Source organism: Ovis aries, chromosome 1 (assembly GCF_016772045.2).
Source record: "Ovis aries strain OAR_USU_Benz2616 breed Rambouillet chromosome 1, ARS-UI_Ramb_v3.0, whole genome shotgun sequence".
Lineage (NCBI taxonomy): Eukaryota > Metazoa > Chordata > Mammalia > Artiodactyla > Bovidae > Ovis > Ovis aries.
Genome location: NC_056054.1, coordinates 177,813,806 through 177,838,412, shown reverse-complemented (window position 1 = coordinate 177,838,412; position 24,607 = coordinate 177,813,806). Strand labels below are relative to the sequence as shown.

Below are 24,607 nucleotides of genomic sequence, written 5' to 3'. Positions count from 1 at the left end.
CTCAGTCGTGTCCGACTCTTCGCAACCCCTTGGACTGCAGCTTACCAGGCTCCTCCATCCATGGGATTTTCCAGGCAAGAGTACTGGAGTGGGGTGCCATTGTTATTCCAAGGTATTTTATTCTTTTTGGTACAAAAGTAAATGTGAGTGTGTCCTTAATTTCTCTTTCTGATCTTTCATTGATAGTGTATAGAAATGCAACAGACTTTTGCATATTAATTTGCATCAATAACTTTACCAAATTCATTAATGAGCTCTAGTAGTTTTCTGGTATTGTGTTTAGGATTTTCTTAGTATCATATCATCTGCAAACAGTGACAGTTTTACTTTTCCAATTTGGATGCCTTCTGTTAAGAAATGCTGAGATCAAAAAGAGGTCTCCAATAATAGCTCTACTGTAATAACTTGTATTTTCTGAATAATGACTCTGTACAAGAACTAGCTAAAGACTTGTGTTTGTTAAAATAGTAACAACAGCCACAACAGGCTCACCCAGTCAGCAGAATCTTTATGTCATTAATGAGATTTAATCTGGGCAGTGTTTCCAGGTAGAGAAAATGTCTTTTAAAAATCATAGTACATACACAAAGTACATTGCTCTTGTTGTTCAGTGGCCCAGTCGTGTCCGACTGTGACTCTGTGGACTGCAGCATGCAGGGCCTCTTTGTCCCTCACCATCTCCCAACGTTTGCCCAAGCTTATGTCCATTGTTGAGATTTAATCTGGGCAGTATTTCTAGGTAGAGAAAATGTCTTTTAAAAATCATAGTACATACAAAATTACATTGGAAATACACAAAAATAGCTCTTTGGCAGGAATATAAGAAATGAGCCCAGAGAGGGAGGCCTTAAATGCCAGATGTCTTCAGGAGATAATGGAAGTTGTTAAATGTCTCCCAGGAAGGAGACAGGGAAAAATCTGTTGGTGACAGATGGGATGAAATGGAACTGGGGGAGAGTGGCGGTAAAGAGGCCACTGGACACAAGAACAGGAAAGACAGATTTCAGTTGGCAGCAGTGAGAAGAGGCAGGAAGATTTCAGTTGACAGCAGTGAGGAGAGGGAAGAGAAAGACCAGGATGGTGGAAACAGCTGACTGTAAAGGTAGCCAGACTTAGTTTGAATTCCACCTCAGCCAGTCACAAGCCATGTGACTTAAGTCATTTAAACCTCTGAAGCAGTCTGGTCAACAGAAATATGGTAAAAGTAAGAATGGTAAAGGTAAGAGCCACCACATCCAGCAGGGAGCCTAGAAGTAGGTGGGTAGTCAATGTTGAAAGTTACTATCAAGACACTACCAAGGAATGATTGATAAGACCTAGTCATTATCTAGCTATAGAAGAGAAGAAGAAATCAAAAATGTTCCAAAGAATCAAGCGTGGGTAACAGGAAGAATAATAGCTGCTATATTAAGCATTATACACAGACATCCTGCTATGCACTTGTAGTTTTTAACCTCATGTAATCCTCCAGTCAACCTTATGAATTAAATATTCATGTTTTCGTTTTTAAATGAAGACATTCTTAGAAAAAAGGCATAATTTGCTTAGGTCAATTGAGCTAGTTAAGTAGGAGGGTCAGGGTACATTTATAGACACAGATTCAGAAATCACTTATGTTTTACAAACGAGGAAACTGAGGCCAAGAACATTGAAGAATTTGCCTAAAGTTACACAATTGGATGATATAAACCTAGCTTAATGATTCACCATGAAAATATAAAGGGTGAAGAAGGAGATTTCCACAAACAGTAGTTTCAGATGAATAATGATTAAGACGGTGATAGTTATTTCCAGGTAGAGAATTCCAGCAAAGAGCATGACTAAAACTCAGGAAAAACGTGTGTATGAACTTCCTGGAGTCATCTCCAAACTGGGGATGGCCGCGGCCTTGGGACTAAACAAACTTCTCAAGGGAAAGAACGAATGAGAAAAGTCAGAAACCTGAAGATATGCCTCCTGCAACTACAACACAGAGGCCCAAAACAGAAATAAAGTCTGGGAGTTCTGAAGGCCTGGAAGAGTACAACACAGCTGAGAGAGCTGGCAGCTGCAAACAGGGCAGAGAGGTGAAGGGAGACAGACCCTGGGCTTCATCAGCAGACACTTGCTGTTGACCTTAGGAAGAGAATTTGGGACCAATGGATACAGTGGTTTAGGAGTACAGATGTCTCTTTCTAGAAGTTTGCCAGTGAAAAAAGAGAGAAAACTATGTAAATGAAGTGGCTAGATGCTGATGGAAGACTGTTCTGAAGGAGAGACTATGAGCACATTTGAAGAGGCCCAGGAGGATGCTTTTAGAGAGGCTGTGCAATATCTGGAAGTCCACAGGTCAGAAGAAGCTGGAGAGAATTCTATGCAGAGCACAGGTGAAGAAGTTGTTCTTAGGAAGGCAGAGAATCATATGATACATGAGGGAAAGAGAAGCAGGGGAAAATGCAGAGAAATTTCAAGGTTCTGGACTGTGAAGTTCCTGCTCCCAAGGACCTTGCTGTCTGCCTAGGATTTTCCCAAAGTCACCCTATACCAGGGAGCAACCTGTGCGACCTGTTTATCTACCAGGACTGTGTGATGTTGTAAGATGCGGTTCTTATTCCCAAGATCTGGTAAGAGAGCTGGGAGACATCACATAAGGGTTTCTAAACTATTAAAAATGATCACCTTTGAATCACATTTCCAAGCATCTACGTACTTGTCACAGTTTGCATTCTGTAACGTTTAAAATATTTTTGCCCAAACCAAGGAAGGGTTTCATTAGTTAAAGGTGTTCCTAGGATCTTTCCTCTGCCTGGTTGGGACAGATTAGTAAAGAAAGCAGAGTCCTTGAGGATGCTTAACTGATTCTTCAAATTATCCAGACAGGAAAGGACTTAGAGAGAGGAAGGGAGGGAGACAGAGAGGAAAGCTTGCCCTCCCCACCCCACCCCCATCGCCTTTACCCTTCATAAGGAATTTATAACTCCTTAGGGAGAAAGAGAATCCATCAATATTTTTTTTAGAGCTGGGACAAAACTAGGCCTCTAGATTCAACAAGAAGGATTCTCTGAGCTATGCCCCTACCCCCAAATTGTCCATTTTAAGAAGGCCTCAAAAAGAAAAATAATAATAATAAAGTTTCATTGTCTCCGTGAGCCTGGAGGAGTGTTAGCCTCTGCTCCACACAGCTCAGGGTCAATGCCTTAAGCTGAGCTGTGATCCTAACTTTCCATCACTTCAGTGGCATACCAAGGGCAGAGTGGAGGGACAGCTCATCCCAGGTGCAGGCAAGAAGGGGTGCAAGGTCTGTACAGAATTAATAATAATGCAACTGACCACAGGATGGTCTGCTTGTATTATCACCACATCATAGTCATTCCTATCAATGTCAGTGACAAGATATAGCTCCCCCAGGCATCTCATTCTGGGTACCCTATTGTCCCCTCCCTAGAATTGGATACGCTTCCACACTGGGATACAGTTAATGTCCCCTCTTTGTGCGCACCAGCTCCATGGTTATTATCATCTTCATCTCTGAGCCTCAGTCTGGGGACTAAAGAGCCCTGAGACAGTAAAGTCAGGAGGCGGGAGGAAGGGAATGGCAAACAAGGGCCTGAGAAGCTTCACTTCCGAATGAAGAGACAGCATCACTTCTTAACAAATGGATCCTCATTCCTTTTTTATATATATTGAAGTATAGTTGCCATACAATATTATATAAGTCATGAAAAGCAAGTGAAGTGAAAGTGAAGGTTGCTCAGTCGTGTTCGACTCTTTGCGACCCCATGGACTGTACAGTCCATGGAATTCTCCAGGCCAGAATACTGGAGTGGGTAGCCTTTCCCTTCTCCAGGGGATCTTCCTGACCCAGGGATTGAACCCAGGTCTTCTGCATTGCAGGCAGATTCTTTACCAGCTGAGCCACAAGGGAAGCCCAAGAATACTGGAGTGGGTAGCCTTTCCCTTCTCCAGGGGATCTTCCTGACCCAGGAATCAAACCGGGGTCTCCTGCATTGCAGGTGGATTCTTTACCAACTGAGCTATCAAGTGTACAATATAGTGATTCACAATTTTTAAAGGTTATATTCCATTCATAGTCATTATAAAATACCAGCTACATTCCCCGTGTTGTACAATATATCCCTGTAGCTTATTTTATACCTAAAAGTTTGGATTCCTTTCCCCCTTCCCCATATATCGCCCCTCCCACATTCACTAATGAAGGCACAGCCTTCGACTTTCCCACCTGCCCTTTCCCCAGGCAGCAGCATCTTCCAGAGTGCCAAGACGTTCTATCAACATTCGATTCATATCAATGGGCCTGGTAATTGAACAATGGCTGATTACTGCAGATTATCATCCCAGACACACCCACAGAGCTGCTCTGGGTGAGGCTGGGAAGCCCAGAGGGAGTCCTGTCCTTCCTCCTTCTTACCTACCGTACCCACTCACCACCCACACTAGACTCTCCCCACAGGCCCAAACCCTTGAAAGTTCAGGTGCCAAGTAAAGTAAAAGTATTTCCCTGATTTAAAAAAAGTAAAAGTTTGAAAATCTCTTGGAGCATCAACACTTTTAAACAATTTTATGACCAAATTAAAAAGAAAGTTTGCACCACAAGTGTTAAGAAAAAGTTCTTCCCTAAATCTGATCCTGTAAACTCTCACGTCCCCTGAGAAACCATGGAGGGAGATGGAATCCTTTCCTCTGCAGGTTGGTCTTCATGATTTGATGTCAAATGACTCTGAGAATGGAAGACAGCTCTTGGGTCTTGAGTCTTTGGGGTTTTGTTTGTTTTCTTTTTTGTCCACACACTTGGTGGGATCTTAGTTCCCTGACCAGAGATCAAACTCATGCATGGAGTCTTAACCACTGGACCACCAGGAAAGTGCCTGGGTCCAGGGCTTTAGAATCCTGAATATCAAACCAACCAGATCTTTGGCATCATGCTCTGTTATAGGCTCCCGATGCTAGCAGACAGATCAGACAACTTTCAGGCCAGCACTGGCTGGTTGTGACAGGACAAGATTGTGTGACTCAGTTCAGTTTCAACATCTACACGTGGGAGTTGATCGGAAGAGGGAGTACCAACACTCACACTAAACCTACTGTCCTCAGTGTGATGGAGGAGGGGCAGTGGCACCCCTTATCAGCTTCTCCCTACCTCAGGACCAGTCTGTGGCCACAAAGCCACGAAGTGTTTAGCCATCCCACCTAAACACTGCCCTAAGTTACTAAGCAAACATGGTGGCCGCCTGGGAGGCTCAGATGCTGAGTTTTCCTATTCCTTCAAGCACCATAAAACCTTGCGACAGGAGATGAAAGGGCTGGGACAAGGTGGAACAGGAGGTGAATAACGAATGCAGTCCCTGAGAATTCCCAGGGCCCCCTCTGGAGAAACTCAGGGGCTGACATTCTTGCTCTCATTCTGTGACTGGGTTTGCTATGGACAGCCCGGCTCAACCTTAATCCTGTGGTGACCAGATCACTCTCATGATCCACTTCAGAGTGAGTATGCCCGCTTCAAAAGAGCCCCCTCACACCGCTGCAGCCTGCAACCACCCCTACACACAAATGCTTTAAAGCATTTTTCTTCTTTCCTTTTTTGAAACAGAAATGATTGAGTATCCCTGCTTCAGAAGAGCCCCTTCACACCCCTGCAGCCGGCAACCACCCCTACACAGAAATGAAAGCATTTTCTTTTCTTTTTTGAAACAGAAATGATTGCCCACGAGGGGGGTGCTATATTTGTCATCATAAAAATCTTAATACTGATAATCATAAAAAAAATAATAGCAACTTCCTAAAAGACTTTTTCGGAGAAGGCGATGGCACCCCACTCCAGTACTCTCGCCTGGAAAATCCCATGGACGGAGGAGCCTGGTAGGCTGCGGTCCATGGGGTCGCTGAGGGTCGGACACGACTGAAGGACTTCACTTTCACTTTTCACTTTCATGCATTGGAGAAGGAAATGGCAACCCACTCCAGTGTTCTTGCCTGGAGAATCCCAGCGACGGGGGAGCGTGGTGGGCTGCCGTCTATGGGGTCGCACAGAGTCGGACACAACTGAAGTGACTTAGCAGCAGCAGCAGCAGCAAAAGACTTGTTAAAAGTGTGGAAGAGTACATCATGCAGTAATTTAAAAAATATATATGTGTGTTCACACATAACTTTTAATGAATTGTCAAAATGATTGCAATGTAACATTAAAATCTTACAGTTAAGCCACAAAATTATAAAATTTAAAAAAAAAAACTGACCTCAAATTATCCTTAAAATGCAAGTAAGAAAAAGACTAGAGAAAAGTGTAACAAAATACTAATAATGTGGATGGGCTTTATGGGTAACTGAACATGTACTATTTTCATATTCAGAATAAAAGATAAAATGGGATAATATATGTAGAATACATAGGCAACACCAGCACCGTATGAGTTTTTATTTTGCACACCCATAGAACACAAACATAGTGATTTCTAAAAGAAGTTAAGATAATGACAGATAACAGATACATGGTTCTACAGTTTTTAAAATGCTTTCAAATACGTTACTCATCATTTTGTCATTACAATGATGTGCCAGGTATATCAGATGAAGTTGGCTTTATACAATAATAACCCTTTATAATAATGATCTCTACTAAGTAAATTATTTTAAAAAATTTTCAAACACACATGTGTAAGATACAATAAAATATCAATTTATGTTTAAGCAAATTAAAATTTTAAGAAATCTTCAACATCCAGGGCATAGAGTTTAGGGCAAAACAATGGTCCCCATACTTCTACCAGAGTTTATAAAACAAACAAACCAAAAGTAAAATTTAAAAAAAGCAAAAATCATGTATATCGCCCATCTATACAACATAACCCAAAGCAGTTTTAGACTTCCCTGATGGCTCAGACGGTAAAGCATCTGTCTACAATGCAGGAGACCCGGGTTCGAGCCCTGGGTTGGGAAGATCCCCTGGAGGAGGAAATGGCAATCCACTCCAGTATTATTGCCTGGAAAATCCCATGGACAGAGGAGCCTGGTAGGCTACAGTCTATGGCGTCACAAACAAACAAACCAGAAGTAAAATTTTAAAAAAGCAAAAATCATGTATATCGCCCATCTATACAACATACCCCAAAGCAGTTTTAAATTCATATTATAAGTGATGAAGTAGCAATGAGTACATCTTCAATTTCAGCATTTAAGTCATAAGCATTACATAAGTTCTTAAAACACATCAACTTAGGCACATTTAAAACTCTCTTACCTCCAGTTAGACATAAGCTTATGATGATGACTAGAATGAAACTCAGGAAAACAGAGGCAAGGACCATCCAGAGTTTGCACTTTCCAATCAACTTCTTATTACAAGAGCTCCAAGGGCTTTCCTTGTCAGCCTGGAAAGCAGAGGGAGACTGTGATGCAGTCATTTGGTTTCAAGAAACATTTTTTAATGCTTACTATGGGCCAGTGACACAGAAATGAAGGCAGCAGGATCCTGATCTCAAGGAACTCCACTCTACTGAGCCAAGTTTATGGAGCCTCATAAAGAAGTTAAGGAGAACATGCTCTGGGGACTCTGAGGTGGGAAGAACAGGCAAGATTTTGAAAGATGAACAGAGAAAGGCATTCCAAGCCCAGGAAAGAACATCCTCAGCATTGATTCATACTGAAATTGGCTAAAAGATTCATCTGATGCGAATGCAGGTTTCAGAGGCAAGTAATGACAGTTAAGATCGGAGAGAATGAAAGGCTGGAGCGTCCCTGAAGAGGGTCTCGAATGCTGCCAGAGTGGTGTTGACTTACTCTGGTCTGTACTGGGAACCCACTGAAGATTTTTGGTACGCAAAAGCTGAGTAGACGATTAAGAGAAAAATAATGTATGGTTTAGACCAAGAAAAAGCTAAGAACCTTCTGCTGTGGCCCAGACTCTGGGTAATAAGCAAGGAACACAAGGAAATAAGCCTGCAATGTGTTCAGTGATGCAGAGGGTGGGGTCAAAGTAAATAATTACAACCAATATGGTCTACAGAACACCATTTCACTTATCTAAACAGCCCTGCAAGGGAGGTGTTGGTGTTGTTACTTAGTCGTCAATTAGTGTCCAATTCTTCTGCAACCTCCTGCACTGTAGCCCTCCAGGCTCCTCTGGCCTTGGGATTTCCCAGGCAAGAATACTGGAATGGGTTGCCATTTCCTTCTCCAGGGAATCTTCCCAACCCAGGGGTTGAACCCTTGTCTCCTGCATTGGCAGGTGGATTCTTTACTACTGAGCCACAAGGGAAGCCCTAACTTGAAGTTAGGATAATAGAAATTACACAAAGTGAAAAGCAAAGAGAACAGAGAGAATAAATAACAGAGCAATGAAGAACTGGGGGACAATATTAAACAACGCAGTACAAAGATAACTGGAATCCCAGAGGGAGAATGAAAAACTGGGGGCAGATAAAATATTTGAAGAAATACTGGATAAAACACATCCTAAGACTACAGACAGGCAGAAAACGACATACTTGAGAAACTTAAGAGTCCAAACTTAGGGAAAACAAACTGTACCTAGACAAATATTCAAATTGCTAAAATCCAAACACACAAAAAATCTTGAAGGCAGCTGGAGGAAACTCATCTTACCTACCCTTGTGGCTTTAATGGTTTTGTCCCTAGATTCACATGTTAATGTCCTAAACCACCTGACCCACCACTCCAGTGCAACTGTATTTGGACATGGGCCTGGTAAAGAAGTAATAGAGAATGAAGTTCTAAGGTTTGGATTAGTGTCCTTATGGGGCTTCCCAGGTGGCATTAGTGGTAAAGAACTTGCCAATCCAGGAGACATAGGAGATGCTGTTTCCGTCCCTGGGTGGAGATCCCCAGGAGGAGGGCATGATAACTCACTCCAGTATTCCTACCTGGAGAATCCCGTGGACAGAACAGTCTGGCGGCCTACAGTCCAGAGTCACAAAGAGTCGGACACGACTGAAGTGACTTAGCACACACACACACCATGCAGGGTCCTTATAAGAAGAGATACCAGAGAACTCACACTGTCTCTCTCTCCCTCTGTGTACATGCACCAAGAAAAGGACATGGGACGATACACTGAGAAGGTGGCCTTCTAGTGCAACCACGCTGGCACCCTGATCTTGGACATCCAGTCTCCTGGACTGTGAGAAAATTAATTTCTGTTGTTTAAGCCACCTGCCCTGTGGTGCTCTGTCACGGCAGCCCGAGGAGACTACAACACCTACAAGGGAACAAAGATAGGTCCACTTCGAAGAAGCAGTTTGGGAGAGGTCAGCCGGGTTGGGGTTGTATGCTGGCTGAGTGTCACATGGCTCTCCCGCTAGTCCACAGCATCCCCGCATCAGCGTGTGGAGCTCCACTTACGTGTGCACCCAGCTCTCTCCTCTCTCAGTACTGTAGCTAACCCCTAAAAGGTTCCATTCCTCTTCTCCTATGTCCTACATGAAAACCATGGGAAACAATGGAATATGATGGACAAAAAATGTGGATCTGTACCTGGATCTCAATCCCAGTTATACTACTTAAAGGCAGGCTGACTATCAGCAAACTTCTTACTGAAACTCACTGGCCCCGAGGTTCACAACTGTAAAACATATTAAGTAATAAATCTGGCTCACAGGACTGTTGTAAACACTAGAGATCACGCAGACGAAGCACTCGCTGGACAAGGGCAGAATGGAGGTCGCTCTGTGGCACCCCGGAGCGCACTCGACATTGGCTCTCGACATGGGAGCCAGTGGGTAACACTGAGTGTTCACCTTCCCACCACGCAGCAGCAGGCACCTCCTGGATTGATGCCTTGTTAACTTTCTCTCCCGTGGTGACTTTAGCGGGAGCCATCAGGAAGGGAAACTGTCCACATAAGGACAATGCAGTTTCTCTTACTGAGTGGGTCCCAACCCTCGGAGTCTCCTGAAGGGGAATTTAAACAACACACACCTAGGCACAGATTATAGGGGAAATGGACAGCCCCAGTTTGAAAATGTAAATCTCTCAATGTGAATCAACTGCTTTATCAGAGGTGGGTGGGGGGCCCTGGTCTGGAGCCTCCTGCTCTCCGGAAACCAGGGAAAGTCTCTCCCTTTTGTGAAGGCCTTCCTACCAGGCTGTCTTCAGAGAGCACCCAGTATATGAGCTGTCCACACAGCTAATCTGCTGTGGCCACCACCTGCCTTGTCTGGTTTCAGGTCCAAATATAAACAAATACTGGCCTTGTTTCCCTAGGGAAAGTGAAACCACCCAGAGTGAGGAGTGGCTCTTAAAATTCCCCTGTTCTTATATCCCACACCTCAAACAGGTAACAGGCACTTAATAAATGTGTGCTCCTGAGTTACAGTGGGTGCCCCAAGTATTGAAAATGTACTTGAAAAGTTCTAGAGTAGAGGTCACACTTTGGAGCCCCTGCGTGCACTGGCCCTTCAGGTGGTGTATGGTGAGGGGACGGCGTAAAGGCCCCAACATCTAGACAGAGGCAGACCCTCTTGAGGGTGTCTGGAGTCCGAGCGTAAGCCCCTCTCACTCTCACCTGAAGCCTGAGCACTGCTCCAAGGTCACCAAGGCTAGGGCCTCAACAAGGCACACGGCAAAGGGGAGCCCAATACAAGAAGCCTTGAACTTCTCAGGGGATAGAAACCTATCTTCCTGTTAACAGAGGTCCTGAGACATAGTTTTAGTTCTCAAGAGACAGCAGGGACCACAAGTCAGTTCTGTTCAGTTAAGTCACTCAGTCGTGTCCGACTCTTTGCGACCCCATGGACTGTAGCACACTAGGCTTCCCTATCCATCACCAACTCCCGGAGCTTATTCAAACTCATGTCCTTCGAGTCGGTGATACCATCCAACCATCTCATCCTCTGTCTACCCCTTCTCCTCCCACCTTCAATATTTCCCAGTATCAGGGACTTTTCAAGTAAGTCAGTTCTTCACATCAGGTGGCCAGATTATTAGAGTTTCAGCTTCAACATCAGTCCTTCCAGTGAACATTCAGGACTGATTTCTTTTAGGATTGAATCCCCTTATAGTCCAAGGGACTCTCAAGAGTCTTCTACAACACCACAGTTCAAAAGCATCAATTTTTCAGACCTCAGCTTTCTTTATAGTCCAACTCTCACATCCATACATGACTACTGGAAAAACCATAGCTTTGACTAGGCAGACTTTTGTTGGCAAAGTAATGTCTCTGTTTTTGAATATGCTGTCTAGGTTGGTCATAGCTTTTCTTCCAAGGAGTGTGTTTTAATTTCATGGCTGCAGGTACCATCTGCAGTGATTTGGGAGCCTGAAAAAATAAGTCTCTCACTGTTTCCCTTGTTTCCCCATCTCTTTGCCATAGGACCAGATGCCATGATCTTATTTTCTGAATGTTGAGTTTCAAGCCAACTTTTTCACTCTCCTCTTTCACTTTCATCAAAAGGCTCTTTATTTTCTTCTTTGCTTTCTGCCATAAGGGTGGTGTCATCTGCGTATCTGAGGTTATTGATATTTCTCCTGGAAATCTTGATTACAGCTTGTGCTTCCTCCAGCCCGGCATTTCACATGATATACTGTGCATATAAGTTAAATTAGCAGTGTGACAATATACAGCCTTGAGGCACTCCTTTCCCAGTGAGCTGTTCCATGTACAGTTTTAACTGTTGCTTCCTGACCTGCATACAGATTTCTCAGGAGACAGGTCAGGTGGGCTGGTATTCCCATCTCTTGAAGAATTTTCCACAGTTTGTTGTGATCCACAGTCAAAGGCTTTGGAATAGTCAATAAAGCAGAAGTAGACATTTTCTGGAACTCTCTTGCTTTTTCGATGATCCAATAGATGTTGGCAATTTGATCTATGGTTCCTCTGCCTTTTCTAAATCCAGCTTGAACGTCTGGAAGTTCATGGTTCAAATACTGTTGAAGCCTGACTTGGAGAATTTCGAGCATAACTTTGCTAGCATGTGAGATGAGCGCAATTGTGCGGTAGTTTGAACCTTCTTTGGCATTGCCTTTCTTTGGGATTGGAATGAAAACTGACCTTTTCCAGTCTGTGGCCACTGCTGAGTTTTCCAAATTTGCTGGCATATTAAGTGCGGCACTTTCACAGCATCACGTTTTAGGATTTGAAATAGCTCAACTAGGATTCCATCACCTCCACTAGCTTTGTTTGTAGTGATGCTTCCTCAGGTCCACCCAACTTCGGATTCCAGGACGTCTGGCTCTAGGTGAGTGATCACACCATCGCGATTATCTGGGGGTCATGAAGATCTTTTTTGTACAGTTCTTCTGTGTATTCTTGCCCTCTTCTTAATATCTTCTGCTTCTGTTAGGCCCATACTGTTTCTGTCCTTTATTGTGCCCATATTTGCATGAAATGTTCCCTTGGTATCTCTAATTTTCTTGAAGAGATCTCTTTCCCATTCTATTGTTTTCCTCTATTGCTTTGCAATGATCATTGAAATTTTTATCTCTCCTTGCTATTCTTTGGAACTCTGCAGTCAAATGCATATACCTTTCCTTTTCTCCTTTGCTTTTCCCTTCTCTTCTTTTCTCAGCTATTTGTAAGGCCTCCTCAGACAAACATCTTGCCTTTTTGCATTTCTTCTTCTTGGGGATGGTCTTGATCACTGTCTCTTGTATAATGTCATGAACCTCCGTCCATAGTTCTTCAGGCACTCTGTCTATCAGACGTAAGTCCTTTAAATCTATTTCTCACTTCCACTGTATAATTGTAAGGGATTTGATTCAGGTCATACTTGAATGGTCTAGTGGTTTTCCCTACTTTCTTCAATGTAAGCCTGAATTTGGCAATAAAGAGTTCATGATCTGAGCCACAGTCAGCTCCTAGTCTTGTGTTTGTTGACTGTATAGAGCTTCTCCACCTTTGGCTGCAAAGAATATAATCAATCTGATTTTTGTATTGACTGTCTGGTGATGCCCATGTGTACAGTCTTCTCTTGTGTTGTTGGAAGAGGGTGTTTGCTATGACCAGTGCGTTCTCTTGGCAAAACTCTGTTAGCCTTTGACCTGCTTCTTTTTTGTACTCCAAGACCAAATTTGCCTGTTACTCCAGGTTTCTTGACTTCCTACTTTTGCATTCCAGCCCCCTATAATAAAGAGGACATCTTTTTGGGGTGTTAGTTCTAGAAGGTCTTGTAGGTCTTCATAGAACCATTCAACTTCACCTTCTTCAGCATTACTGGCCAGAGCATAGACTTGGATTATTGTGATACTGAATGGTTTGCCTTGGAAACGAGCAGAGATCATTCTGTCGTTTTTGAGACTGCATCCAAGTATTGCCTTTTGGACTCTTTTGTTGACTCTGATGGCTACTCCATTTCTTCTAAGGGATTCTTGACCACAGTAGTAAATATAATGGTCATGTGAGTTATATTCACCCATTCCAGTCCATTTTAGTTCACTGATTCCTAAAATGTCCATGTTCACTCTTGCCATCTCCTGTTTGATCACTTCCAATTTGCCTTGAGTCATGGACCTAACATTCCAGGTTCCTATGCAGTATTGCTCTTTACAACATCAGACTTTACTTCCATCGCCAGTCACATTCACAACTGGGTGTTGTTTTGCTTTGGCTCCATCTCTTCATTCTTTCTGGAGTTATTTTCCCACTGATTTCCAGTAGCATTTTGGGCACCTACCAACCTGGGGAGTTCATCTTTCAGTGTCTTATCTTTTTGCCTTTTCATGCTGTTCATGGGGTTCTCAAGGCAAGAATACTGAAGTGGTTTGCCATTCCCTTTTCCAGTTTTGTCAGAACTCTCCACCATGACCATCTTGGGTGGCCCTACACGAAATGGCCTGGAGTCTCAAATGAGCCAGAGAATGAGGGTCATGTACCTCTCTGGTCTTTGGGGCCTTCATATATGCTGTCCCCTAAAGACTATAACCAGGACCCTAGTGGTTTGATGAGACCAATATTCTGACTTTCTGGGTGAACTCGGCTCAGAATTACACAGCCCTCCTCTGTAGGAAATGCCTCTTCCAGTCCAGCCCATCACAGCCATCCTATATGCAGCCCCCTTCACCTGCCTGCTGTCAGCTCCAAGGCAGAGACCACGATCCTTTGAATGACTCATCTTCACATCCTATAAGTCATAGTAAAATGGTCAGTTAGCCACACACAAGACAACAACTGAGTACAGGGCTTCTCAGCTGTCTCTACATTAGAGTCAACCCAAGAATTCTTTTTAGAAGTGCCCCCAGGGGATTCCACTGGACCTTGAGGGTGCAGAGCCTCTGACACAAAAGATGTGTGCTACTCGTGCACACTGGGTCATGAAAACACACTGCCTCCTTCACTGCCTTCTTTAGTCTCTCTTGCCCAAGTTCTAGGTCATTAGAAGAGAGGCCACGGGAAGCTTTTTCTCCAGAGTGACTTTCAAAGATTCTTACAAACTGCATCTCACATTCAATGATTGAAGTATACAGCCCAAGAATTTTTGTGATTTTCCTTTGCCTATTCCCCCAGATTTTCACATCCCTCTTCAGATAAGGTTCAGATACATGACATACGGTCCTGCAACAATAGCAGGACTACATAGCTCTTGGATACAAAAGGCTTTTCTTCTCTTTGGCTCAAAGAGAAGCAGAAATTATACGTGTGCACACTCAGTCTTTTCAGTCAGATCCAACTCTGCGATGCTATATACTGTAGCCCACCAGGCTCCTCCATCCATGGGATTCTCCAGGCAGAAATCCTGGAGTGGGTAGCCATTTCCTCCTCTGGGGGATATTCCCAGCCCAGGAATCAAACCCATGTCTCCTGCAGCTCCCGCATTGCAGGCAGATTCTTTACCACTGAGCAACCAGAGAAGCCCAGATATTACACAGATGAGGGGGAAATTTTCTTAGCACACAGTACAATCTATACTTTAATGTTCATTGTGGGACTTAATCTACTTGTTGACTAAAGCACAAAAGAGCCAGTTGATCCTAGTCCTAAATTCTAAACAACACATGGCAATGGGCTAATTTTTATCCAACTTATTCAAATCTGCCTTGCCCGCCTCAAAACTCTCCATGTACTGAATTAATAGTTCTTATTATTATGAGGCTACTATCCTTAAAAATGTCTCTGGGACTTCTGTTTAAAAACTGAGGTCAGAGTCCATGTAATAAGCCATAACAGAAAACTAGTCTTGGGACTTCCTTGGTGGTTCAGTGGCTAAGACTCCATGCTTTAAACACAGGCGGCCCGGGTTTGATCCCTGGTCAGGAAACCAACAGGCTGCAACTGAAGATCTCATATGCTGCAATGGAGATCAAAAATCCCATGTGTCACAACTAAGAGTAGGCACAGGCAAACAAATAATTGATTAAAAAAAAAGAGCTAGTCTGGCTCAATTATTCCTGATGGCTTTTCCAGTTTTGACCCAACTTCACTGCCCTGTTTACACTGACAGTAGGCAAAGTGAAGTTCAATGGCGTACAATTTTCCCTTCAATTTCCAAACCCAAATTAAGAAAGGGAAAGAACTTCTTCCCATGACCCTCGAATACTCTCAGATATCCCTTCCAAGTAGGAAGATACTCCATGATATGGGATGTCTTCTTCCCAATGATGCCCAAACTGTTCCCTGCTCCTCACCCATCTACCCATCTGCCTGCAACTCCCTCATCAGTCCCAATTCACCACTCAACTCCTCGTATTTCACCTACGTTCCATCACTTACAGAATCAGTAATAGTATACAGCTTAGGCAATTATACACAAATGAATATAAATTATGCGATTATGCCTATACATTCAAATTAGATGTACATATTAATGTGTATATATATATATATACATACACACATATGTGCTTCCCTCGTGGCTCAGATAGTAAAGAATCTACCTGCAGTGCAGCAGACCCAGGTTCCATCCCTGGGTCAGGAAGATCCCCTGGAGAAGAGAATGGCTACCCATTCCAATATTCTTGTCTGGAGAATCTGCTACAGTCCATGGGGTTGCAAAGAGTCGGACAGGACTGAGAGACTAACACTTTCACTTTTCATATATGTGCACACATATAAAATAAATCAACAAAAGCAGCATAAGTCTGAATCCTAAAAAGCCTGGGTTCAATCTCAGAGCCAACGAACTTCAGTATTTTGGTAACTTCTCTGAGCCTCAAGTTCTTCACTCTTTGTCAAATCAGAATGAAGTTAGTTGTGCTAATTAAATGCATTTATGTAGCAGAAGTATTTGACACATGATAGGTACAAAACATATGGCTAATAAGACCACATGGTCTTATGCTACATTTCAAAACTGGAAATCTTAACATACAGTATAAAGAGACCTACACACCAAATTCTTAAGAGTCTGTATCTCATGCTTATGCTACACTTGTTGACTTTTCTATTTAAAATACACTTCCACTGATGCTATGGAACCAAAGAGAATGATCAACACATTAGATGAGGATTTTTTCTCTTTTCTAAAGTTTTTCCTCTTCAAGCATTTCTAGAATGTTCTCCAAATGCTGATGTAACCTTCATCTGCACACCATTCTGTTCCTCACACAGCTATCCTATTCAGTGGCCTACAAAGCTAGTTCACAAGGAAGTCTCAGATATCTGTATACACCTGGCTAACAAGGAAGTAATTAAAACATGAAAGAACAATCTCTACCAAGCAGGCACTAAACAATAATAAAATACTGACACCCTATATATGTCCGGCTCCTCCACTGACTTAATGTGCATTCCCAGGCTCACAGAAGACTGGTTGGCCACATTACATTACCGTCAGTTGACAGCTGGGAAAAGAAAACGTACACCTTAGTTCCTTGCCTCGGGACACACCTTTTAGTAGGGAAGGTGTCACCAGAACTCAGATGTCTGGATTCAGTCCCAAACCATGGAGTCCCTGGGGTTCCTGGGTCTACCCAACATGAGGCAAGTACTCCCAGTTCCCACTCCCTGACATTGCCTTGGAGGACCCATACAAGTCCACCCAAGCAAGTCCACCATTACAACCACATACACAGAGATCAAATCATCTTTCTTCAACATTCCTTGTCCTATGGCATTCATCTTTCATTCAAATATAAAGTACCAAATTACTCTCCAGGGTACCTATAAAAGCAGACTTTACATTATTTCCAGGAATCAAGAAGAAGGCAAAAGCAATGCTTTCAACTTCTGAATTTCCTGTTTACCCCTCAAATTAACAGCTGAACAGTCAAAGAAACAGGAAGTGGAGGAGAGGGACCCAGAAAGGTCAGGTTGTAAGCATATGTATATACATGGGGAGGTCCATATACCTAGTAAACATCAAGCCACTTTGAAGGGTTAATCAGAAGGTAGAATTCAAAGTCTCTGCTGTTTTACAAGCATTTGATGAGAATGAATAAGTTTCCTGTCACTGTTAGGGCTGAATCAGAAAAGAGTTCTGTCTAAACATCACCAGCGACTTTCTCAGAAACTGAAATGAGGCCAAAGCAAACGACCATAGTCTAGTTCTTTGAGACACGAACCTGGAAACTGAGCTAGGCAGGGCAAGTTCACTCCCATCCCACCCGCACCCCAGTCCTCTGTGCTAAGTGCTCAATCGCTTCAGTAGCAGACTCTTGGCGACCCCTCGGACTGCAACCGGCCAGGCTCCTCTGTCCGCGGGATTCTCCAGACAAGAATACTGGAGTGGGTTGCCATTTCCTTCTCTTGCCCTTTTTCTCCCTTCTCCCCTACATCTCTTTCTGCGAAACCAAATGTCCAGACTGGGCGAAGAAGACATAAAAGTGTGGACCCAGGGGATGGTTAGCCAAGATGGATGATAGTGGGCAGTGGGTGAAGGCTGGGGGTGGGGGAGTCGGAGGGGAACAAGTGGCAAGGCAGTATAGAAAAGGAAGGCTAAGAGATTCTCAAGAAAAGAAGGCTCCGGTTATCATTCTAACTCTTTGCACCGGGGGTGGGGGTGGGGGGATTTTTGAAAGTTAAAAAAATTTCCAAAACCACCTCTGCTGCTGCTGCTGCTACTAAGTCGCTTCAGTCGTATCCTACTCTGTGCGACCCCACAGACGGCAGCCCACCAGGCTTCCCCGTCCCTGGGATTCTCCAGGCAAGAACACTGGAGTGGGTTGCCATTTCCTTCTCCAATGCATGAAAGTGAAAAGTCAAAGTGACGTCGCTCAGTCGTGTCTGACTCTTCGCGACCCCATGGACTGCAGCCTACCAGGCTCCTCTGCCCATGGGATTTTCCAGGCAAGAGTACTGGAGTGGGGTGCCATTTGATTCTCTCTCTGAAGAGAAGAGCGCACACTTCGCTGATAAAACTCCTTAATCCCTGAGTCGGAGGGATCCGAGGGCAGGCTCAGGCTGGAGGGCACTTCTGTGTCTGTTCCATTCAGAATGTTCCAGAGAGCACCAGGGGCGCTGGGGGTCGGCTGCGCCCCGGGAGCTGCCTGGAAACCTGAAACTGTGCCCTACCACGCCCGGGTCCTGGCCTGCAGCCAACAGCGGCCAGCGCCAAGGAGAGCTTACCTGGGCTGGGCAGGGCCCCTCGGCTAAAGAAAGGATGCCCTGGACGGCTCCGTTGAGAGGCGTCTGCTCGTCTGACTGCCCCTGGATCACCGAGAGCTCCAGCTCATCTCGGGGAGATGGGGGACTGGCCCCCTCCATGAACCGGCAGAGGGGGACTAAACAGCCCGCCAGGAAGCAGCACGCGCACACCCGCGGGTGCAGAGTCCAAAGTGGCCCAGCGAGCTACTCACTCCACCCCCGGGCGGGGAGGCCTCGGGTGGTAGGCGGGACCCGACTGGGCGGGGCGGGCCGGCCGCTGCCTTTAGCGCGGAGGAAGCGCGCCTCGCTCCCTCCAGGCGCCGCAGGTATTCCCAGCTGTGAGCTCGAGAGCACGGCGGAAGAAGGCTGTTTTTCTGGTTTGTTCAGGGCGCTGCCTGCTCTGCCATTTTCAATTCGCACAATTCAATACAAAGCAGAAGCTGAGTGGGTGGCCTGATTGGGCTTTGGGCTTTGGGCTTTGACATGGATGGACATTCCACCCTCCCCGAGCAGTCGTCCGTTGCCAGGGCTTGCTCCAGCTTTCACTGCCTAGCAAAATTTCATTCATTTAATCCCATCACTTAGTGTCAAATAGATGGGGAAACAACGAAAACAGTAAAAGATTTTATTTTCTTGGGCTCCAAAACCACTGTGGACGGTGACTGCAGCCATGAAATCAAGAGACTTGCTCCTTGGAAGAAAAGCTGATAAACCACATATAAAAGCTAGACCACATATAAAAAGAGACATTACTTTGCGGACAAAAGTCCATATAGTCAAAGCTATGGTTTTTCCAGTAGTCATGTATGAATGTGAGAGTTGACCATAAAGAAGGCTGAGTGCCAAAGAACTGACACTTTCAAACTGAAGTTTGGAGAAGACTGTTAAGAATCTCTTGGACTGCAAGAAGGTCAAACCAGTCAATCCTAAAGGAAATCAACCCTGAATATTCACTGAAAGGACTGATGCTGAAGCTGAAGCTCCAATACTTTGATCACCTGATGAGAAGAGCCGACTCATTGGAAAAGACCCTGATACTGGGACAGATAGAAAGCAAGAGAAAGGGACGACAGAGGATGAGGTTGTTGTATGGCATCACCGACTCAATGGAGGTGAGTTTGAGCAAGATCTGGGAGATGGTGAAGGACAGGGAAGCCTGGCATGCTGCAGTTCATGGGGTCGCAAAGAGTCGGACAAGACTGAGTGCCTGAACAACAGCAACAATGAACATATAACTGTCTCCTGAGTGCCAGCCATCGTACAAGGTACTAAGCAAATGAAGGTGACTAATACGCACAAACCCACCCTTTCTTATGAGTCTAGAGTCAGACAAAGACCATTGATGAGTAGAGGAGGGGACTGCAGGCTCAGGAACCAGGATGCCTAGACTAATCCCTTCTCACGGCGAGAGGGGTTCCAAACTTTGAGACCTTGGGCTTCAGCTCTCTGTGCTGAATTTTCTCATCTGGAAAGTCGACCTAATGTTAATACCCACCTAATGGAGTTGTTGCCAGGATTAAAAGAGTTGATGTCAGCAAAGCAGTCAGACATATGTAGCTAACATTCATAAACCTTGGTGATTATTAAATGCGTTTGAGAAGAGGAGTCGCAGGTACTGAGAGGGTAACAGGCAAGAAAGGCCAGTTCAGTAGAGTCCCTCAGTCCTGTCCGACTCTTTGCGACCCCATGAATCACAGCACGCCAGGCCTCCCTGTTTATCACCATCTCCTGGAGTTCACTCGGACTCATATCCATTGAGTCAGTGAGGCCATCCAGCCATCTCATCCTCGGTTGTCCCTTTCTCCTACTGCCCCCAATCCCTCCCAGCATCAGAGTCTTTTCCAATGAGTTAACTCTTCTCATGAGGTGGCCAAAGTACTGGAGTTTCAGCTTTAGCATCATTCCCTCCAAAGAAATCCCAGGGCTGATCTCCTTCAGAATGGACTGGTTGGATGTCCTTGCAGTCCAAGGGACTCTCAAGAGTCTTCTCCAACACCACAGCTCAAAAGCATCAATTCTTCGGCACTTAGCCTTCTTCACAGTACAACTCTCACATGCACACGTGACCACAAGAAAAACCATAGCCTTGACTAGACAGACCTTAGTCGGCAAAGTAATGTCCCTGCTTTTGAATATGCTATCTAGGTTGGTCATAACTTTTCTTCCAAGGAGTAAGCATCTTTTAATTTCATGGCTGCAAGTCACCATCTGCGGTGATTTTTGAGCCCAGAAAAATAAAGCCTGCCACTGTTTCCACTGTTTCCCCATCTATTTCCCATGAAGTGATGGGACCAGATGCCATGATCTTCGTTTTCTGAATGTTGAGCTTTAAGCCAACTTTTTCACTCTCCTCTTTCACTTTCATCAAGAGGCTTTTTAGCTCCTCTTCACTTTCTGCTATAAGGGTGGTGTCATCTACATATCTGTGATTATTGATATTTCTCCTGGCAATCTTGATTCCAGCTTGTGTTTCTTCCAGCCCAGAGTTTCTCATGATGTACTTTGCATATAAGTTAAATAAGCAGGGTGGCAATATACAGCCTTGACATACACCTTTTCCTTTTTGGAACCAGTCTATTGTTCCATGTCCAGTTCTAACTATTGCTTCTTGACCTGCATACAGATTTCTCAAGAGGCAGGTCAGGTGGTCTGGTATTCCCATTTCTTTCAGAATTTTCCACAGTTTATTGCGATCCACATAGTCAAAGGCTTTTTCATAGTCAATAAAGCAGAAATAGATGTTTTTCTGGCACTCTCTTGCTTTTTCCATGATCCAGCGGATGTTGGCAATTTGATCTTTGGTTCTTCAGCCTTTTCTAAAAGAAGCTTGAACATCAGGAAGTTCACGGTTCACATATTGCTGAAGCCTGACTTGGAGAATTTTGAGCATGACTTTACTAGCATGTAAGATGAGTGCAATTGTGCGGTAGTTTGAACATTCTTTGGCATTGCCTTTCTTTGGGATTGGAATGAAAACTGACCTTTTCCAAGTCCTGTGGCCACTGCTGAGTTTTCCAAATTTGCTGGCATACTGAGTGCAGCACTTTCACAGCATCATCTTTCAGGATTTGAAAGAGCTCAACTGGAATTCCATCACCTCCACTAGCTTTGTTTGTAGTGATGCTTTCTAAGGCCCACTTGACTTCACATTCCAGGATGTCTGGCTCTAGATGAGTGATCACATCATCATGATTATCTGGGTCGTGAAGATCTTTTTTGTACAGTTCTTCTGTGTATTCTTGCCACCTCTTCTTAATATCTTCAGCTTCTGTTAGGTGCATACCATTTCTGTCCTTTACTGAGCCCATCTTTGCAAGAAATGTTCCATTGGTATCTCTAATTTTCTTGAAGAGATCTCTAGTCTTTCCCATTCTGTTGTTTTCCTCTATTTCTTTGCATTGATCGCTGAAGAAGGCTTTCTTATATCTTCTTGCTATTCTTTGGAACTCTGCATTCAGATGCTTATATCTTTCCTTTTCTCCTTTGCTTTTTGCCTCTCTCCTTTTCACAGCTATTTGTAAGGCCTCCCCAGACAGCCATTTTGCTTTTTTGCATTTCTTTTCCAGGGGGATGGTCTTGATCCCTGTCTCCTGTACAGTGTCACAAACCTCATTCCACAGTTCATCAGGCACTCTATCTATCAGATCTAGGCCCTTAAATCTATTTCTCACTTCCACTGTATAATCATAAGGGATTTGATTTAGGTCATACCTGAATGGTCTAGCGGTTTTCCCTACTCTCTTCAATTTAAGTCTGAATTTGGTAATAAGGAGTTCATGATCTGAGCCACAGTCAGCTCCTGCTCTTGTTTTTGCTGACTGTATATAGCCTCTCCATCTTTGGCTGCAGAGAATATAATCAATGTGATTTCGGTTTTGGCCATCTGGTGATGTCCATGTGTAGAGTCTTCTCTTGTGTTGTTGGAAGAGGGTGTTTGCTATGACCAGTGCATTTTCTTGGCAAAACTCTATTAGTCTTTGCCCTGCTTCATTCCGCATTCCAAGGCCAAATTTGCCTGTTACTCCAGGTGTTACTTGACATCCTACTTTTGCATTCCAGTCCCCTATGATGAAAAGGATATTTTTTGGGGGTGTTAGTTCTAAAAGGTCTTGTAGGTCTTCATAAAACCGTTCAACTTCAGTTTCTTCAGTGTTACTGGTTGGGGCATAGACTTGGATAACTGTGATATTGAATGGTTTGCCTTGGAGACGAACAGAGATCATTCTGTCGTTTTTTAGATTGCATCCAAGTACTGCATTTTGGGCTCTTTTGTTGACCATGATGGCTACTCCATTTCTTCTGAGAGATTCCTGCCCGCAGTAGTAGATATAATGGTCATCTGAGTTAAATTCACCCATTCCAGTCCATTTTAGTTTGCTGATTTCTAGAATGTCGATGTTCACCCTTGCCATCTCTTGTTTGACCACTTCCAATTTGCCTTGATTCATGGACCTGACATTCCAGGTCCCTATGCAATATTGCTCTTTACAGCATTGGATCTTGCTTCTATCACCAGTCACATGCACAACTGGGTATTGTTTTTGTTTTGGCTCCATCCCTTCATTCTTTCTGGAGTTACTTCTCCACTGATCTCCAGTAGCATATTGGGCACCTAATGACCTGGGGAGTTCCTCTTTTGGTATCCTATCATTTTGCCCATGAACAGCAGGAAGGTCAGGGGTCTCCAAATGGAAAAAATAACCTGCAAGTGTCAACAACAACCTTTCAGTACCCTACCACCACCACTGCCACATATACACATACACACACACAGTCTTAGGAAAAAATTATGCACCAACCCACAATACAAGTCCATGGTTCAGAACTTCTGGTCTTATGAGCGTGAAATTGTTTGCTAAGCAGGGTGTGTGCTGAGAGCCAGCTTGCTTCCCTAGTTCTCATCCCTGTCTCCAACAAACACACATAGTGAGATAAGTTTGTGTTGCAGACACATTGCATAAAAATTAGCTCCATTTCAGAAGACACTGACTTGTGTCCAAAAATCCAGCATCCTTGATGCCTGCTCTTCAGACACTGCCTAGATATCCGATCTCTCTAATTGTTTCTTGCCTGCTACCGACTCATTTGGACTTGGGATTCCATCAGCCTGCCAAATGGGGTCCAGCTAACTGTAGCCGGTCAGCTGCTGGCTGGCACTGGCTTCTCCTTTTTCTACCCTAAAAGGCAGATCTTGCAAGACTCAGTCTGCATTCTCAGCTAGAACTCTTTAAGAGGATTTTTAATGGAGGAGCAAGGGTTAAGGGAACCAAGAAGGGATGCTGAGGCACCCAAGTTCTAGCAACAGCAGAAAGCCCTCTGTACCCTAAGGCCTAAAAGGGAGTAGAGCCTGATTAAAAACCAGAGCCATTAAGTTGTACCATTGTGACAGGATCTGCATTTGTAGCCACTGCCAGGACCATGGTCTAACAGTGCATGTGTGCATGCTAAGTCGCTTCAGTCATGTCCAACTCTGTGCAACCCTATGGATGGTGGCCTGCCAGGGTTCTCTGTCCCTGGGATTCTTTAAGCAACAATACTGGAGTGGATTGCCATGTCCTTCTCCAGGGTATCTTTCCAACCCAGGGATGGAACCTGAGCCTCTTACATCTCTTGCATTGGCAGGTGGGTTTTGTTTTTGTTTGTTGTTGTTGTTTTTTTTTTTAAACCACCAGTGCCACCTGGGAAGCTATATGGCCCAACAAGAAGGAAAAATACTCTGATTTTCTCCCCAACTACCAGGAGCCTGCCTGTAACTCCCACTGGAAACTGGTGATGGAGGATAGGGATCAGCCTCCCAGGCTCAGAGCAGAGAATGAATCAGAGGTGCAAATAGGGAAGAACCCGCTCATATACCTTTCCCTGCAATAACCAACTTCCAGTTTATCTTCTCAGACATTTAGTAGTCGGTAGTCTCCTCTGACCTAACCACATTCCTCTTCCTGGTTGGCTCTCACCCTCCCCCATTCTGTTGCTTCCCCTACTTCTTTGTGAATGGTGTTCCCTCTGCTTGAAATGCTTTTTCTTCCACTCCAGCCCATTTCTGTATGGAGAACTTCCATATGTCTTTAAATCTTAGCTGAAACACACTTTTTCCCACTAAACTTTCTCTGATTCCCCTCCTCCATAAAAAGTTATCCACAC

The 24,607-nt window shown here is 44.3% G+C and overlaps 1 protein-coding gene across 3 annotated transcripts in view; it reads right to left on the bottom strand.

Annotated features, from left to right (window-relative positions):
* C1H3orf52 (chromosome 1 C3orf52 homolog) overlaps window positions 1–18,659 on the bottom strand; it is a 37,458-nt gene extending 18,799 nt beyond the window's left edge. For all 3 annotated transcript variants that reach the window (XM_060404284.1, XM_042231274.1, XM_012190355.4), the window contains exons 1-2: window positions 18,449–18,659; window positions 7,235–7,364 (exon numbers count right to left, since the gene is read on the bottom strand). In XM_060404284.1, coding sequence (XP_060260267.1) covers window positions 7,235–7,364; window positions 18,449–18,586 — 268 coding nt within the window. In that variant the 5' untranslated portion in view covers window positions 18,587–18,659. The remainder of the gene's footprint in view (window positions 1–7,234; window positions 7,365–18,448) is intronic.
* Between the last annotated feature and the right edge of the window lie 5,948 nt (window positions 18,660–24,607).